This window comes from Eurosta solidaginis, chromosome 3 (assembly GCF_040869045.1).
Source record: "Eurosta solidaginis isolate ZX-2024a chromosome 3, ASM4086904v1, whole genome shotgun sequence".
NCBI classification, from domain to species: domain Eukaryota; kingdom Metazoa; phylum Arthropoda; class Insecta; order Diptera; family Tephritidae; genus Eurosta; species Eurosta solidaginis.
Window position 1 is genome coordinate 2,553,206 of NC_090321.1, and position 16,458 is coordinate 2,569,663.

Consider the following 16,458-nt stretch of genomic DNA (forward strand, 5'->3'; position numbering starts at 1 on the left):
AGTTGTCCAGTAAGGGAGCGATCAGCTGACACGTTCTTACGAAAAAATCAAAATTGTTTTGATTTCTATGTTCCGGACTACGTACGTACGGGCGTTGCACGACGGTGAGTTTTCGTTTACATTGCACACTCATAAGATAGGTCGTGTCAGCTGACACGTTTTTACGTACGTTCGTAACTGCCGCATAATGCGGCAGTTACCCACCGACGTGTGCCGTACGTAAGGACGTTTGTCGTACGAAGCACGTTTGACCGAACTCCCAAGTCCGTAGGAATCAATGTGTGCGTCTGTGTACATGTACATAACATATTTGTGTGTGTATTGTTTACAGATAAGCACTGTTGCCATTGACCATTTTGCATGTATGCTTATGGAAACATCAACTTTTTCCAATTTAATTTTTGATATTGTAAAAGGCCGGAATACATATTAAATAAGTATAAATAGATAAAATGTTTATAATCAGCACTTTTACATAATTATTTCGAATTATTTTCACAATTTTTCAAACTTTAATTAGGCGTTTTTGCATAAAATTGCAAACGGTCAAAAATTAGCGTACAAAAGTTTACTAGGCAACTCTGTCTAGTGAGAGAGCGATCAGCTGACACGTTCTTACGGAAAAAATCAAAATTGTTTTGATTTCTACGTTCCGGGCTACGTACGTACGGGCGTTGCACGTCGGTGAGTTTTCGTTTACATTGCAGACTCATAAGATAGGTCGTGTCAGCTGACACGTTTTTGGTACGTACGTTCGTGAGTAACTGCCGCATAAAGCTGCAGACAGTGGTGCTTTATCGGTAACCTTATAACAGCTGATTCGACCAACCTTATGAGAAACAATGCAATCGATTATTGGTGCCGCTAAGGTCGTAACCGTATCGTAGCCAACCAATTGGGTTTTGGTTACCGTCGTCATAGTGTACAAGTACAAGTGTGTTGACTTATCTGTCAAGCATTCTGACAGGCACTCGCTGGATTCGGAATGACAGCGAATTCAAAATGGATACCATTACCGAGTGCGCCGAATGATTGAAAAATTGAAAAATTCGATACGATTGGTAGTCAAAAATGTTGTCGTTGAGACCAAAAATGCGACTCTAGACCTGAGATTTCCATCAGGTGAGCGAGGCTGTTTGTAGTTTTGACGTTTATCGCTTAGTGAACACACTTGGTATAGGTACACTATGACCGTCGTAACGATAAACAGCCGATTACGTTAGGGATACGGATACAGCGATACGACATACGGCACCAATGACTCCGGCTTAAATTAGCGTTAAACGTTAGAATTGGAATACTTTTAATCCAATCTATTATAAAAAGTTTTATGTGAAGGAACGAAGTCTGGTAAATGAGTTTGCAAATTCCGAAGAACGCATTTCAGCCACTAGAACAGAGTTATCTGTAATTTTTCAGTTTTCTATCAAGATTTTGTAGGAATATTATTAAAAAAAATAGACGGCCACTTTAAAATTTATGTACTACTCTAGCTTGTACATCCAATAAAAAATAGGCAAAATGAGTCAATTAAACCTAAGATAAGCTCTTACAAAATATTCGACTTCGCTATGTATGTATGTCCGAGAGTATAGAACTGCGACAATTGAAAAAATTGATCCAATAACACCAATACAATCGTCACTCAGCATAATCCTTCTTCGCATTTTTATAAGAACCTTAACAAATTATTATTTACCTGCAGTGAAATTTTAACGCATTTATAAATACATAATATTGGATATCTGTCGTTGAACAATTCATATAATCCGGCGTCATATATATACATATAAAAAGACTAGTCACGATGGTTGATCCTTTTCTAGCAATGAACTATAATGTATTAGAAGTGATTTTCTCATATTTGGATTTACGCGACTTACGCAATTGCTCTTTAGTTTGCTGGAACTGGTATCATTTCTTAAACGATGAAAGCTCGGAAGTCTGGCGTATGCATTGCCTGAAAAAACTACCACAAGAAGCAATTAAGTCAGATCTGTTAACATCAGTAACAACTTATAAGAAAAGACTACGTGCATATTATCATGCTTGGAATCCAAATGATTGTTCACGTAATGTTTATATAAAACCAAATGCATTTACATTACATCGGTAACAAATGAATTAAATATATACATAGACAACTGCTTTGACTCAACTTTTTTTAATTCTTAGCAATCCAGTTGCACAAAGTACAGATGCGGCGCGAGGTAAAATCGGGTTTCGACAAGGTCGACATTCATGGGAGGTGATATGGGAAGGGCCCCTTGGAACGGTCGCCGTTATTGGTATATCAACAAAGGAGGCAGCGCTGCAGTGTCATGGCTATGTGGCGTTGTTGGGCTCAGACGATCAAAGTTGGGGTTGGAATTTAGTGGAGAATATGTTGTTGCATAATGGTGATGCGCAAGGAAGTTATCCGCTACTAAATAATCCTCCAAAATATCAGGTACGTTTGTATATTGACCGATGAGAGTGCGGAATTGCTTATCAAAAGGTTTCACCAAAAAGAGGTTACATAACCATGTTTACTTATGGTTGATCCCTAACCAAGTAGTATCTGATGGACGGTTTATATTCACTTGCCATAAATATAAAAACAAGGATTGTTGAGATAAGCCAATATTTAACAGTGTCATCAAGGTCCTTGCATATATAATACGAAAGGTTCGTAATCTCTTTCGATTTATCCGAGTTAATCCGTTAACCTTACAAACATGTTTCAATTACTGTTGTTATTGAAATTTTAAGTTAAGTTTATTGACTATAAGCTGGAATTCGGTGCTTTGTTTTTTGTCCAAAAATGCTTAATTTTTTCTAATGGTCATGAAAATTTTGATTATTATTATTTTTTTTTTTGGCTTGGTAATAGTCTAGTTGAGGGGTCGACTGCTAATACGCTACCAAAAATATCGAGAGAGGTGTCAAAAGACGCGTCTTGACATCAGTATTAATAATCCGAAGGCGGAAAATAAAAATATTAACGCGTTCAAAAGATATTAACATAAAACCGAAAAAAGACCCGCGGGTACCTCCGAAACCGGGGGTCGGATCCATAGTATTTTTGCGCAGAACACCTTTCGGCGTTGGCGGCCTTCGGCCGCGCTTATAAAAAATAACCCTGGGCTACGCCATGCCACGTCCGGGTGTGTGGTTTAACCGTGGCTACCGCCACGGTGATGCACAATTTTTTTGATGGGTACAAACACAACAACAACCATATGGAAATCGCCAACTTCAACTGCAAATATCTCCGGACAGAGATAAAATTTTTCTTTTCCGCCTTCAGATTATTGTTCTCGAGGTTAATACGCGTCTTTTGACACCTCTCTCGATATTTTTGGTAGCGTATTAGCAGTCGACCCCTCAACTAGACTATTACCTTTGGCTTGAAGTAAATAGCAGGTCGGGGTTATTCTCCTTTTTCGTGTTAGTGCTTGTTTTAATATGTATTGTATGAATATGCCTATTCTAATGTATTATCAACGTGACATAGCCAGTGACCAAATCAATATTGACGTGTAGGATTATAGATAGATCTAAATCAACTTCGTGCTAACTAGAATTTGGTATAATTGCATGTGGTCAGGGATAGACATTTTTTTTTTTGAATTTTTCTTGTCAATCAATGAAACTAAACTCTCCACTGTTCAACGTGTCGAATATACTGAAAACATAGCATTGCACTTTCATCGGTAAACGTAGTAAATATATACGCATGATTCGTTTTTTTTTTATCAATCAAGGTTGGGGAACGGATACGTGTCATATTGGATTGTGATGATAACACGTTATCCTTCGAAAAGAACAGTGAATTTTTAGGCATAGCATTTAGAGGTAAGTATTCACATATAATTTGTTTACTTCAATAACAATCTGCTGAAAACATATTTACCTTTCAGGCCTACCCGATAAAAAGCTTTATCCAACTGTGTCCGCAGTGTATGGCAATACGGAGGTTTCGATGGTATATTTAGGTCCACCTTTAGATGGTTAAGAGGGCTCTTAAAACTATTCGAATCATTCGAGTATTCGATTATTTTTTTTAGATTTTTGTACGTTTATTAATCGAATTTCACTATTCGAATAGTTGATTTTTTCGATTATTCTAAAATACGCTCCTCAACCATTATTCGGATAACTTGTTGAAATCAAACGTTTATTATTGTATGAAGCGTTATTCATACAAAAAATGCATTACTTCTACGCCATATATGAACCACTTAACCCTTTCACCGCCATCTAGTTTGCATTGGAAATATAGTTTTAAGTATTGGGAATAATTGTAAGGACAACATCCCCAAGATACGATGACATATGGGCTGTGCTACGGGCAAAATGTGGGTTCATTAATTGCATCATTTTCAGACTCGGTATTAGATCCTTAGTTATGAAGATTAATTTATGGTCGAATCGGGAATAGTATACATCCCTTGAGGATAACCTTGCCCGATATACTTCCGAGGAGATATAGCCCAAATTCTTTTCCATTATTCTACAGCCGACTCCGAACGGCAGATGCATTTTTGAGGAGAATATATTCATGGCAGAAATACACTCTGAGTATTCGCAACCGCGATTCCGATTAGAAAAAAGTTGCTTTTGCTCTTGCCAGGACCTTTGTTATGGTAGGCAAGCACGCGACCTCCGGATCACAGAGGCCGCCTCCTTTGACATGTTGGAAAAACCACAGTACGGTTAATCCTGAGCAAAGGACTTTTATGACGAAGTATTTGTGTATACTAGCTACATCGGCAGAATCCAAGCGAACTCTCTCATTAGCTGGAAATATCAGCCCACGTAGTATTTTCTTATCACCTCAAAATGAAAGAGCTTTAACATACATTACAGTTATGATTGGAGCTTTATAAATTAATTTTTATATAATGTAACTTTTTTTTAGAATCATATTTAAAATAAAATATATTAAAATTGCTTATACATTTAGTTTATCAACATATATTTGAAAATTTGAATAATCGTTGAGCTGCAATTATTCGAATAGTTGAGCAATAATTCGAATAATCGACGATGAGGATTTTTTCAAGTTCTACTAAACGAGTTTTGAAAATCGAATCAAGGGTATGAAACCGGTTAAAATAACGTTCAGGTTTCGGTACCGGTTTTTTCGGTTTCGGTTCTGGTTTCGTTCTTCAACATGTATTTCGGTTTCGTTCCGGTTTCAGAATTAAAACATGAACTGAAGTTTGTAGACAAAATAATATATATTTAATAATGTACATATGTATGTACATATGTACATGTCTGTATCGTTGATCAGGTTATATTAGGCAGAACTTGGCTCAGACTGAACTAGTTAACTAAATTTTCAATTTGGCAATTTCGCATCTTACTACGATTTAAAAATAATAATATTAAATTTTCAACTGATGTACCTATTCCAATTCAACAAGTTGACTTGCATTAATCTTGAACTTTGTTAGACTATTTTTTTTAGTTTAAAACGTGTTTGAACTTTACACCAAGTTTAGAATGTAGATTTATACGACGTTAAGTTTAGGTTTTCTTAATGAACTTGTATTTGTATTTGTATTTATTAGGCAATTCATCCCAGCACAACAATTTGGCAAAAATTATTTTATAGTGCTAGTCGGCAAAAGGCATAAAATAGGAACAATTCAAACTTGAAACTTAAAGCTAATGACTATGACTAAGAAAAGGTTACAAAAAATAATATATTTAATAAATAATAAATAAATAAACGAATGATAGAGTACAGTTTCTTGGTCAGAAATCAGTATTTTAATTGTATAGGTTATTATAGAAACTTGTTAATTCTTTATTGAAGAGCAGAGCATTGCTTATAAGCCTAAGTCTAGAAGGGAGCGAGTTCGAAATACGTATGGAAGTAATGAAGAACTGGCGATCAGATATTAGCATACGATGTCTGAAGTGGGTAAGGAGAACAGATCTAGACGCCTGGAGAAAATTTAACCTCCGATACAGATAGTCAGGTTCCTTCATATATATTAATTTATGTAGCATAGTGAGCGTTTTAAGTTTAATAAGGTTATCGAGAGAAATGTTTAGCAACCTGTCAGCATGATGAGAGACGTGGTCAAGTCTTTTCAACCCATAGACGTATCTAGCAATGTTGTTATAAACAACATTAAGTTTCCTATTGAATACATAATCACAATTAGAGTAAATCTCACAAGCATAAAGAAGCGTAGGTACGCTTTTGCTATTACTATACGAATATGTAACGGAGTAAAATGTTGTGTAAGCCAGAGTGTACGAAGCATCCCATACACTTTTCGCACTGTGCGGAAGATGTGTATTTCCATGTCAAGGTTTTGTTAAAAACTACACCTAGATTTTTAGCCGTGTCAATGTATTCTATAATAGTGTTGTCTAAAATTAAATTTTCCATTCCACCTTTATCTAGTGACTCTATGAATGACTATACATTTCGACTTCTTAGGGTTAAGACATAAATCGTAATTTAATTTATTAATACACGAACTGGTACGATCACTAGGACAGCACATATACAATTGTACGTCGTCAGCATAAATGTGAATATTACAATACTTGAGAACACCAGGCATTTCGTGTATGTACTAAACAAATAGCAAGGGACCAAGGATTGACACTTGTGGAACGCCTCTTAAAACACTGACGAAGTCAGACTTTCTGCTACCAACCCTTACTGCCTGAGTTTGGTCGGCCAAATACGATCTGATGAGGGCTGTTGCACAGTTCGAGAAATTAAATAGGTTGTCCAGCTTCTTGCAGAGAACGGTGTGGTCGACTGAGTCAAACGCTTTTGAAGAGTTAGGAAAGCAGTAAAATTTTTGTCAACTTGTTCTCGCATAATCTCTATCACCGATAGGAGCGCCGTTTTACAGCTACGATTTGACCTGAATCCAGACTGGGAATCTGTGAGAAGTTTATTATCCTGCACATAAGTATTTATCTGGTAGTGCAAAATTCGTTCGACGACCTTGGAAAGGAAAGGCAGGACACCAACCATCTCTTTAATTGTAATGTGGAACCAACGCCTCTAACATCCCTTTCATTATGGTCCACCCCTGTTGAAACAGCAATTTTCCTTGGACTCCCGTTCGAGGATATTGATGACAATTTGTGATCGGTCGCGGCTGTTAGGTGGGGCGAAGCACTGCTATAACAACAACAACAAAGGCAGAATAGCTATAGGTCTATACTCCTTGTTTTGCTTGGGGATTGGGATTACCTTAGCAACTTTCTAACATTTGGGAAATACACAGGACGTCAGCACAGAGTTAACCAAGTAGGTTACGTGAGGAAGGATTTTAGGAAGAATTATTTTTAAACATTTCGGACATATACCATCAAACCCCATAGCATTAGACTTTACTGAAAGAATGGCTTGAACAACATCACAATCATTGGCAAAGAGGACCAAAATCGACATTAGCACGAATACAATAATTGTCAGCACATATATTGTCAGTTGAGATTGGCAGATTTACAAAATTTATATTTATCTCATTAATGTCTACATCAGGGAGGACAGAAATATCACATTTGGATTTTCCTATACCAATATCTTTAATCGACTTCCAAGTTTCCTTCGAACTCAAAGCAGAACAATTGGTCGTAGTGGAGCAATTTCAGGGGATTATTCACAAAAAATGAATCCAACAAAGAAGAATTTGAGTCAGTAAAGTGTGTAGGTGAAGTTAAATTGGTGGGAAAAAGTCCAAGAGACTCCATACTTAGCTTTAGAGTTGAGTCGACGAGAAGGTTGGAGTTGAAATCCCCAGCGATGATTATATTATCATAGCTTATAAGTAGAGGTTCGAGAAATTCAATAAAGCCAGGGAAGTCAACTCCACGATTAGGTCTGTATGCACAGGCGATAAGAAGCCCCTCGTTATTTACAGAGAACACGTCTACGAACACATATTCGACAGAATCACTTGGACTAGAACTACAGCAAAGTTTACAGGATAAACTACTTTTAACATATATAGAAACACCACCACCATGACCACGTCTATCAGCCCTGAAAAGTTGATATCCATTTAGTTGCACCAAATCATTTTTGTGATATGAAGAAAACTAGGTTTCGGAAATACATATAACATCTATATCAGAACCTTCAGATATGAATCTCAATTCATCCAGTGTTTTATATAGGCTTTGCGCATTGAGATGGATGACTTTGAGCCCTTTAGTACGTTTGCTGAATATGCGCAACAGTGTATGTAAGCAGTCTTTGGAACTAGACTTAATGATATAAACCATTAAAACATGTCCTACTCATATGTGCTGTAATAATAAATTGAAAATTATATTAACTAGTTTGGCCCAATCTATTCAGACTCAATAGTTTGTAGTAAAATCGTGATTTGGTAGATAATATACACAAATGTGAAGCGAAAATTCCCTTAACTTGAATGACGTTCATTTTACACGGCGAGCAGGCATAGTGGGGTCGTGTGCGCTACTTTTAACATGATGGCTCGTATAAGGCACAATTAGTGTCGACCCTGACTGCTCATTACTCAAAAAGTAATACAAATGTCGATCTCCGGGCTTTAACAATTTCTAGAACGAACTTGAAATTATTGGTAAAAAAAAAATAAATTTTTTTCGAGTTAGGGGTCTTTTCTTGCGGAGTCTCACATATGTACTATATACGCTCATGAAACTTTAGAAACCTATTTGAAAATGTGAAGTCCATAAAATTGGTTTGTTCTTATAACAAACCTGTGTTGCAGGACATCTAAAACTGCATTAGCAAGTTCAGTTATTTGAGGTTTTCGCAAGAACTCTTTGTCCCAATATTCGAGAACTACAACACATTGCTCTTTCCAATTTTAACTCGAAAATTCTACTAAAAGTGATCGAATGACATCTAAGTTTTTAGGTCCATTAACAGCGTCGAAGTTATGACTGCCAAAATTTTAGGCAAAACCGGTTCAGAAACGGTTTCGGTTTCGCTACTTTACGATTTAAAAAACCGGTTTCGGTTTGGTTATACAAAGTGAAATGGTTTTTAAAGGTTACGGTTTCGGTTTCACTCCTTGAATCGAATATTAGAGTATTCGAATATTCGAAATATCGAACATTATGAGCTCTAATGATTAAGAGGACGCATTTTTTCCGTGTAATTTTTGTAATGTTTATTCAGTGTGTTAATCGGGGATAAGTATTTCTATGTAAGAGTTTTACATGAGGATACAACAGGATATTCACCTTTTATTTAAGGACAGTAACATTAAGTTTTACACTTTACCCCTTTTTCAAAATGAAATGTCTGAAATACTCATTAGCATAGCCGAATTATCGTTATTAATTAATAAAAAAAAAAAGCAAAATGCACCTTCCTATCATATTAATATTTGCTATTTAATTCTGATAACGAATCGAAGAAATTATAGAAGCAAAATTTAGTAACAATTGACCTTTGACATTTGCACTATGTAGTAATACGTAGTTAACGAATATAATATCTTTGAGGTCGAGGGCAAACATAATTTTTTGGGACTCAATCAAAAAAACTTATAGAACTCATTTAAACAAATATCTACCAGGCACATTCGAAACACACATCCGTACATATTCTAATTTTTATACTCAAATTCGCAACTGTTTTGGTACCATCCGATTCGTACGCCCCTCAAATTTTTTTTGTTTTGCAACATGGATACTTTTTTATGCCAAATTGTTTATAAAATATTCGTGTGAAAGTGTTAAGCCTTATATCAAGTTTTTGCAGCATGTCTTAAGGGCACTACACCGGTATTTAGCTAGCAAAGTTTTTCAAGCCAAAAAAATTTTTTCGAATCAAATAAAACCATTTTTGGCTTCGCGAAGAGTTTCACAAAAGTAATTGCCAATATATGCATATCGACTTTTGTCCTTAAAGCGACCACTTATTTAAATTTACCCTACTGAAGTCGGGTCGTTACCTAATGCCCAGTTGTACAGTGTTAGTTTAAACTGCGGTTAAGTTGGACAAAGTCTGCCGGGTACACTAGTTTATTCGGCGGGACAAAATCTGTATAAACATACTAGTGTATCCGGCATACTTTGTACTGCCCAAAAATTGGTTTGCCTACCTACAAAAAGTGAGCCTCGCTCCACCTTTTTCTCTCTATACCATTCTCGTCCATCCCTTATTCCATTTATCTTCCTCCCACACCCACACCAAGTCCCACTCCCACTTCATCTCTTCCACTAACTTTCAAACTCTCGCTCCTACCCTCACTCCGACTCCCATACCAACTCCAATTCTCACTTCCACTCCACTCCCAATCCAACTCACTCCCACACCCACTGTACCCACACTAAGCCGTTCGTTATACAACGTCGGCTTATACCCTATAAATTGCAAATTGCTAATAATAAGATGTACCTCAAAGAGTGATAAAAAGTGAAAATGGTTTTTATAAAACATAATGTTGATAGTTTTTTGCAGAACAAAAAAATAACAGTTTTTTGGGTGTAGAGTATATGTTGAAAAATGTTTTGAACATAACGCCTTATTGTTGTTGTGTTAACAGTGTTAACGCCTTGTAATAGTGGGTAAAGTGCTAGAGTTCCATATCGAAGGCCATGAGAAGAGATCTTCGAGAGATTTACCGACCCCTACGCGTTGGCGATGGCTAGTACCGAAGAAGATTTAATGATGAGCTGTACAAGCTTTACGCAGACATCAGCAAAGTCCTGCGAATTAAAATGTAGCGGCTACGCTGGCTAGGCCTTGTTATGCGAATGAAAGATGATGCTCCGGCTACGAAAGTATTTTTTCGGAACCCGCCTATGGAAGCAGAGGAAGAGGGCGGCCGCTGAAAGGACCAGGTGGAATACGATTTAAACTCCCTTGGTGTGACCAATTGGCGCCAGTAGACAGAGCGAAGAAGCGACTGACGCGCCTTGTTGGATGGCCATAACCGTTGTTGTTGTTGTATTAACGATAAAGACGCTCCCCGAAGGCTTTGCGGAATGTTACCGATGTTGATGGTCCTTTGCCGGATATAGATCCGGTACGTTCCGGTAACAAAGCACCATTAAGGTGCTAGTCCGACCATCTTGCGAACGATTTATATGACCACATTAAACCTTCTAGGCCATCCCGCCCTCCCCACCCCTTAGGTACATGAGGAACTTGGGGTCGCTATGAATTAGTATAGCTGGGTGTAAAAATGTATGCTGATAGAGGGATTTTCTTTTGAAGAAACACGTTCATTCCTGATAGAGAAATTTTCAAAATGTGAATTAATACCATTTGAGCTAAGTTTCAAATATGGCATTAATTTCATATATAAAAGGTGAGTTAGAGATAATTTTACCATCTAAAAGCCACGATCAAGGTCCACTTTCCGGAGAAAATGTTACTAAATATTAAACTTGTTAAAAAAGGACCCCTTTACTAATTTTCGCTCCATTAGCAGGATTTTTTCCAATAAGTCGGCCATTGGTTCACTTCCCGGATAGAAAAGTTTCCCAAATATTAAAGCTTCATAAAAAGGTACGAAATCTCAAGCAAATCGCACCACGTTTTACATTTTTTGGAATAGGTCCGTCCCTGGTCCTCTTTCCGGAAATATTAACTTGGTCAAAGAGGTACCTATGTATCTAATTTCAAGCAAACCGCACCATAAATTCAATTTTTTACAATACATCGGTCTTTGGTGCACTTTCCGGAAAAAAAGTTTATAAAATAATAAACAAGCTAAATGGCGCCATAAATACGATTTTTAGAGTAGGTCGATCCCTGGTCCACTTCCCGGAAAGAAAAAGAGCTAAATTGTGAATCTAAAGCATCTCCTTGAAAACACACACACAACTCTACCAAAATCAGTTGAGTTCAGTCACAAACAACGTACAGAAGAAATATATGTATTAAGATATACATATTTGTATATAGAGTACAAAAAGGAAGGCCCAAAACCTTTAGATCTTAAAAGACAAAAATTGTTTCCTTTTAAATGAAAGGGCTTATTTGGTTTGGAAAAAAGTTGCATTTGACTTGAAAATAGTTCATTCGATTTGAAAGAGTTTCATTTGACCTGGAAATATTATATGTTTAATGGTGTATTCTTCCAATTCAGCTTATAGATTTATTGCGATTACATTAGTAAATGCTTATGGTACCGTTTTAAGCAAATTTCGTATGATATTTTCGTGAGCTACGCGATTTTGTTAAAGAGTTTTTATTTGTTAAGATCCGTCACTCGATATTTTGGCAATGTTTTCTCAAGGTAGTCGCTGGTTTTTTTTTGTTAGATATATTTATAAAAATGCCATCTATGCGTTTTCGTGGCGTATTTGTGTTTACTTTAATGATTGCATTTAATTAACTAAATAATTATCTTTCCAAAAATCGTAATTACGAGAAGCCAAGGATTGGTTGCTTTGTTGTTGCAAAAGTAACGGCTTTTAAGAAATAACTAGTAATTTAGTAATACTTCCTGAGATGCGATTTGCTAAAGTTCAACTTGATAGATTAACAAACTAATATAAAAAAGTTCAAATAAACATTCCAAGGGGAAAGCATGTAAAATGGTGCAGTGACAGCTGACTGTGAAAATGTAAAGTTTTGAAGACACAATATGATAAATAATTTATCAAAGAAGGGTATATTCATATCATTTGTTTGTATATTAATTAAAAAATTTAGTGATAAATAATATTCCTTTGATTATTAAAAAGTAAGAATTGAAAGGCTAATTAACTAGGTGAATAGTGACGATATGTACCTAAACAAAAAAATACTTTACGCGATTTACCACCTAGGAGATTTATGCCGAGGTTCTTTTCCAATTTGCTTCGTGCTCTTTTTTAATTTTTCTTACTAATTGGCGGGACGGGACCAGCATGTTTTGTGCCTATTCCGAACAACAGATGAATACATACATACATATGGACAGTAATTTAGAGTTCACATTCTACTGTCTTGCTCTCGAATTTTTAGTATTTCTAAAGCAGCGTTGTTGCTTTTAAATAATTATACTATTTTTTATGTAGCAAATAATGTGTTATTCAACTTGTAATTCATACTCTCTTATTGCGAGCTCCGACATCAGTTGATAGTCGACCGCTGAGCAATAATCGACTATTTTTATAATTGAAAAGTTTAATAATTTGAAAAAAAAGTGTAGAAACTGATTTTGATTGAGTTGACGATTTACATAGGTCTAACAGTTTGGGGATTTATTTACCCAATAACAAAAATAAATATAAAATACTCGATCGAAAAAGGTCGAATAAATCTGTTAATTAATTTTGTAAGTAATGCTAGTCCATGTGTTCGACTTATATATTTGGTTAAGTAGTGCATATCTATATAATTTGTTTAATTTTATTTGAGTAAGTTCTCCAAATTTAAGAAAAATATTATATTTTATGTAGTAAAAAATCGTCCTTTCCATATTAATAATAAAAGACTAAGATAAATGGTGTTACAAATTTAGTATCGTTTTTTCGTGTGAAATTTAAAATTTATTTGTTATATGAAAACAAATTTTGGTTCCCTTAAATGTTTTTAATGTTAACTTGAGAATACGGTTCTAAAGCAAATTGTGAGTACTACATGTAAATATTATATAAGAGAAAGTAATATATAAAAAATTGTAATTTCAATATAAAATGTGTTTCCCTTTTGTTTCGCGGACGTGTTTAAACTAAAGGTAATAGTCTAGAAAAGCAATTTGCTGATATGCGCTTAAAAAGTCTGAAGGGGATCAGAATTCCGAGGGGTAAATTTTTTTTCTTTTATCAAAGCTATTAACAAAAATCGAAAAACGACCTCGGACCGTTCCGAAGTCAATTGTGTGACCGGTGTATTTTTGCATTGGAATCAAAATTATATCCGCACAGAACAGCTTTCAGCATAAGTATGTGTGTACAAAAAAAATCACGGAAATTATACCAACCACATTCAAATTCTTGATTTCTATGCAAACATCTCCTGGCAGAAGTACCATTTTTTGCCGCCAGCAAATTATTAACACTTAGTACAAAACGCGTCCACTGACACCTCTCGCAACATATTGGGTCGCGTATTAACAGTCGACTGCTGTTCTAGACTTTTATTAATCTAAATATAAATGAGTTATTCACTACTTATTACTGGCAAATCCTCATCATCATCAAATAAGTCATCAAAATCATTGTAGAAGTCGGCGTGTACTTGCTTTTCAGTGGATGGCAAATCGATTAGTAATCCAGAGGAGCTGCCAGACTGTAATGCATAGAATAAGATCAATGGTGCTATTATGCTCGTACTCCACGGTAACATACCTCCTCCATATCTGTGCTAAACATTTCATCAGCAGCCGGTGTTGGCTTCATCTCACGCAATATGGGATCCGTTGTAGAGGTAAATAATTATCTCGCTGTAAGCAAAATTTTAATATATCTTCTAAAGATATATTTAATATATCTTCTAAAAGATAGCAAATGTCAAATGTGTTTTGATTATGGAGTATGTTCAATATGATGTCAGTACGGTGCGTTCCATAAAGTCAGTGTCAGATACAACTTTTTGGACGATTTCAACTTTTGAAAATAAAGTTAAATCATACGAATCATTGTGAATTATAACTAAGTGTGATATCTTATCTGTCAAATGCCTGACAGGATGTTCAACATGGCTAATTTTTAGCGTTTTGACAGGGTGTTCAATATGGCGGCGCCTATTTTCAGCGGGTGATAGAAAGAGATACAGAATGAGACAGTGAAAGTTAAATACAAAAGGTGATCCAATCACTTTGAAATTTTGATCCATGCAGAAGATATCACACTTAGTTATCAATCACAATGATACGAACATTAGGGGGACTCATGAAAGCATATAAACTTATAAGGTGTAAAATTATATCCATTTACACACGCGGTTATATGAACGCACCTAGTAATACTCTTGATAAACTTGATTGTTTACAGCTGTATTATTGCCAAACAAAATTTTTTTGATTGTTATACAAATTAAAAAATGACAAGATTAAGTTAATAATATAAACTAAAACGCCTTTACTTGCTGATGTTGGAGATTTCTGATGAAAATGCCTGTTGTAATGTCTGCAAGGTTGCATTCCTTTGAGTTTACCACGTTTACACAATGAAATGTGGGCGTAAATTTATACAAATTGTGTAAATGATTTTTCATACAAAATTTGACAGCTCGTTTACGCACTAGATAAATTTATACGTTTACACACTTTATAAGGCATTTATACGGTTACATGAGTCCCCCTATTGTAAATTTTACCAAGTAGCGCAACTAACAGCTGATCGGTGAAAATTCGCACATTCACACGCACAGTTCTCGACTCAGTTTCAAAAAAAAAAACTTTAGATTATCTAACTCAAATTTTAAAGTGAGATAATCCTTACGAATTTATGTATATAGAATTTAGAAGGCGTTTTTGTTGTTATTACAACAATAGTTTTATTTATATTAAAGCTTTTATCATTTTTTGTTTTTAACTTTGAAAAAACTTCGAACACCATTCCTTCATTATATGACATTCGACTGCCTAGTCCACTGCCTTCCACTCTATTCGCAACATAACTTCTATTTAAGCTGCCAAACTATATAGTAAACAATGGATACGAATAACGTGAAAGGAATGGCGGAACCAAGACACGTTGACCGCCAGAAATCATCTGATTGGTACATTTTTAATATGCTTTGACACTTCGTCCGGCGCAGTACGAATTTGACTTAATCCCAACTTTACTTTTATATTTTATACTACGAATATTCTTATGTTATTTAGCATTTGCGTGAATAAAGAAACTAATATTTCTCTATACTATAGTATGTATACATAAAACCAGTGCACTGTTGCATTTTATCAGAGTTGCCATAGTAAAATTTTATACTTATATTTTCTAAGAATACATGAGCTTAAAGCCGGAGTCATTGGTGCCGTATGTCGTATCGCTGTATCCGTATCCCTAACGTAATCAGCTGTTTATCGTTACGACGGTAAACCAAAACCCAATTGGTTGGCTACGATACGGTTACGACCTTCGCGGCACCAATAATCGATTGCATTGATTTACATAAGTTTGGTCGAATCAGCTGTTAAAAGGTTACCGATACGGTTACCGATAAAGCACCAATGTCTCCAGCTTAAAGCCGGAGTCATTGGTGCCGTATGTCGTATCGCTGTATCCGTATCCCTAACGTAATCAGCTGTTTATCGTTACGACGGTTAACCAAAACCCAATTGGTTGGCTACGATACGGTTACGACCTTAGCGGCACCAATAATCGATTGCTTTGATTCTCATAAGGTTGGACGAATCAGCTGTTAAAAGGTTACCGATACGGTTACCGATAAAGCACCAATGTCTCCAGCTTAACACCGGCTTATAATAATTGAATTTGAATTATTATGTTTTTTCTAAGAGAAACTGAAAAGAAAGAAACATTTACTGGCATATTGCGATGGACCATTTCGAAAACCGCCAACGTAATCATCATCAG

At 35.7% G+C, this 16,458-nt stretch overlaps 2 protein-coding genes across 10 annotated transcripts; one reads left to right on the forward strand and one right to left on the reverse strand.

Annotated features, from left to right (window-relative positions):
* Nucleotides 1-1,240: 1,240 nt before the first annotated feature.
* Nucleotides 1,241-13,765, forward strand: Fsn (F-box synaptic protein). 2 transcript variants are annotated; one of them, XM_067770317.1, is made up of 5 exons: nucleotides 1,241-1,350; nucleotides 1,706-2,112; nucleotides 2,176-2,449; nucleotides 3,747-3,837; nucleotides 3,903-13,765. In XM_067770317.1, exons 2-5 carry the CDS (start codon nucleotides 1,808-1,810, stop codon nucleotides 3,995-3,997), a joined length of 765 nt encoding a protein of 254 aa, XP_067626418.1. In that variant the 5' UTR covers nucleotides 1,241-1,350; nucleotides 1,706-1,807; the 3' UTR covers nucleotides 3,998-13,765. The 2 variants fall into 2 exon arrangements, with proteins under 2 accessions (XP_067626418.1, XP_067626417.1); XM_067770316.1 differs by lacking the exon at nucleotides 1,241-1,350 and adding an exon at nucleotides 1,372-1,573.
* LOC137243100 (COP9 signalosome complex subunit 9 homolog) lies at nucleotides 13,429-15,760 on the reverse strand. Of its 8 annotated transcripts, none has more exons than XM_067770326.1 (3): nucleotides 15,642-15,760; nucleotides 14,263-14,357; nucleotides 13,429-14,203 (listed from the first exon to the last, which is right to left on the reverse strand). In XM_067770326.1, exons 2-3 carry the CDS (start codon nucleotides 14,311-14,313, stop codon nucleotides 14,075-14,077), a joined length of 180 nt encoding a protein of 59 aa, XP_067626427.1. In that variant the 5' UTR covers nucleotides 14,314-14,357; nucleotides 15,642-15,760; the 3' UTR covers nucleotides 13,429-14,074. The 8 variants fall into 8 exon arrangements, with proteins under 8 accessions (XP_067626427.1, XP_067626424.1, XP_067626425.1 ...); XM_067770323.1 differs by having other exon boundaries at nucleotides 14,263-14,407; nucleotides 15,705-15,749; XM_067770324.1 differs by having other exon boundaries at nucleotides 15,250-15,698.
* Nucleotides 15,761-16,458: the final 698 nt, after the last annotated feature.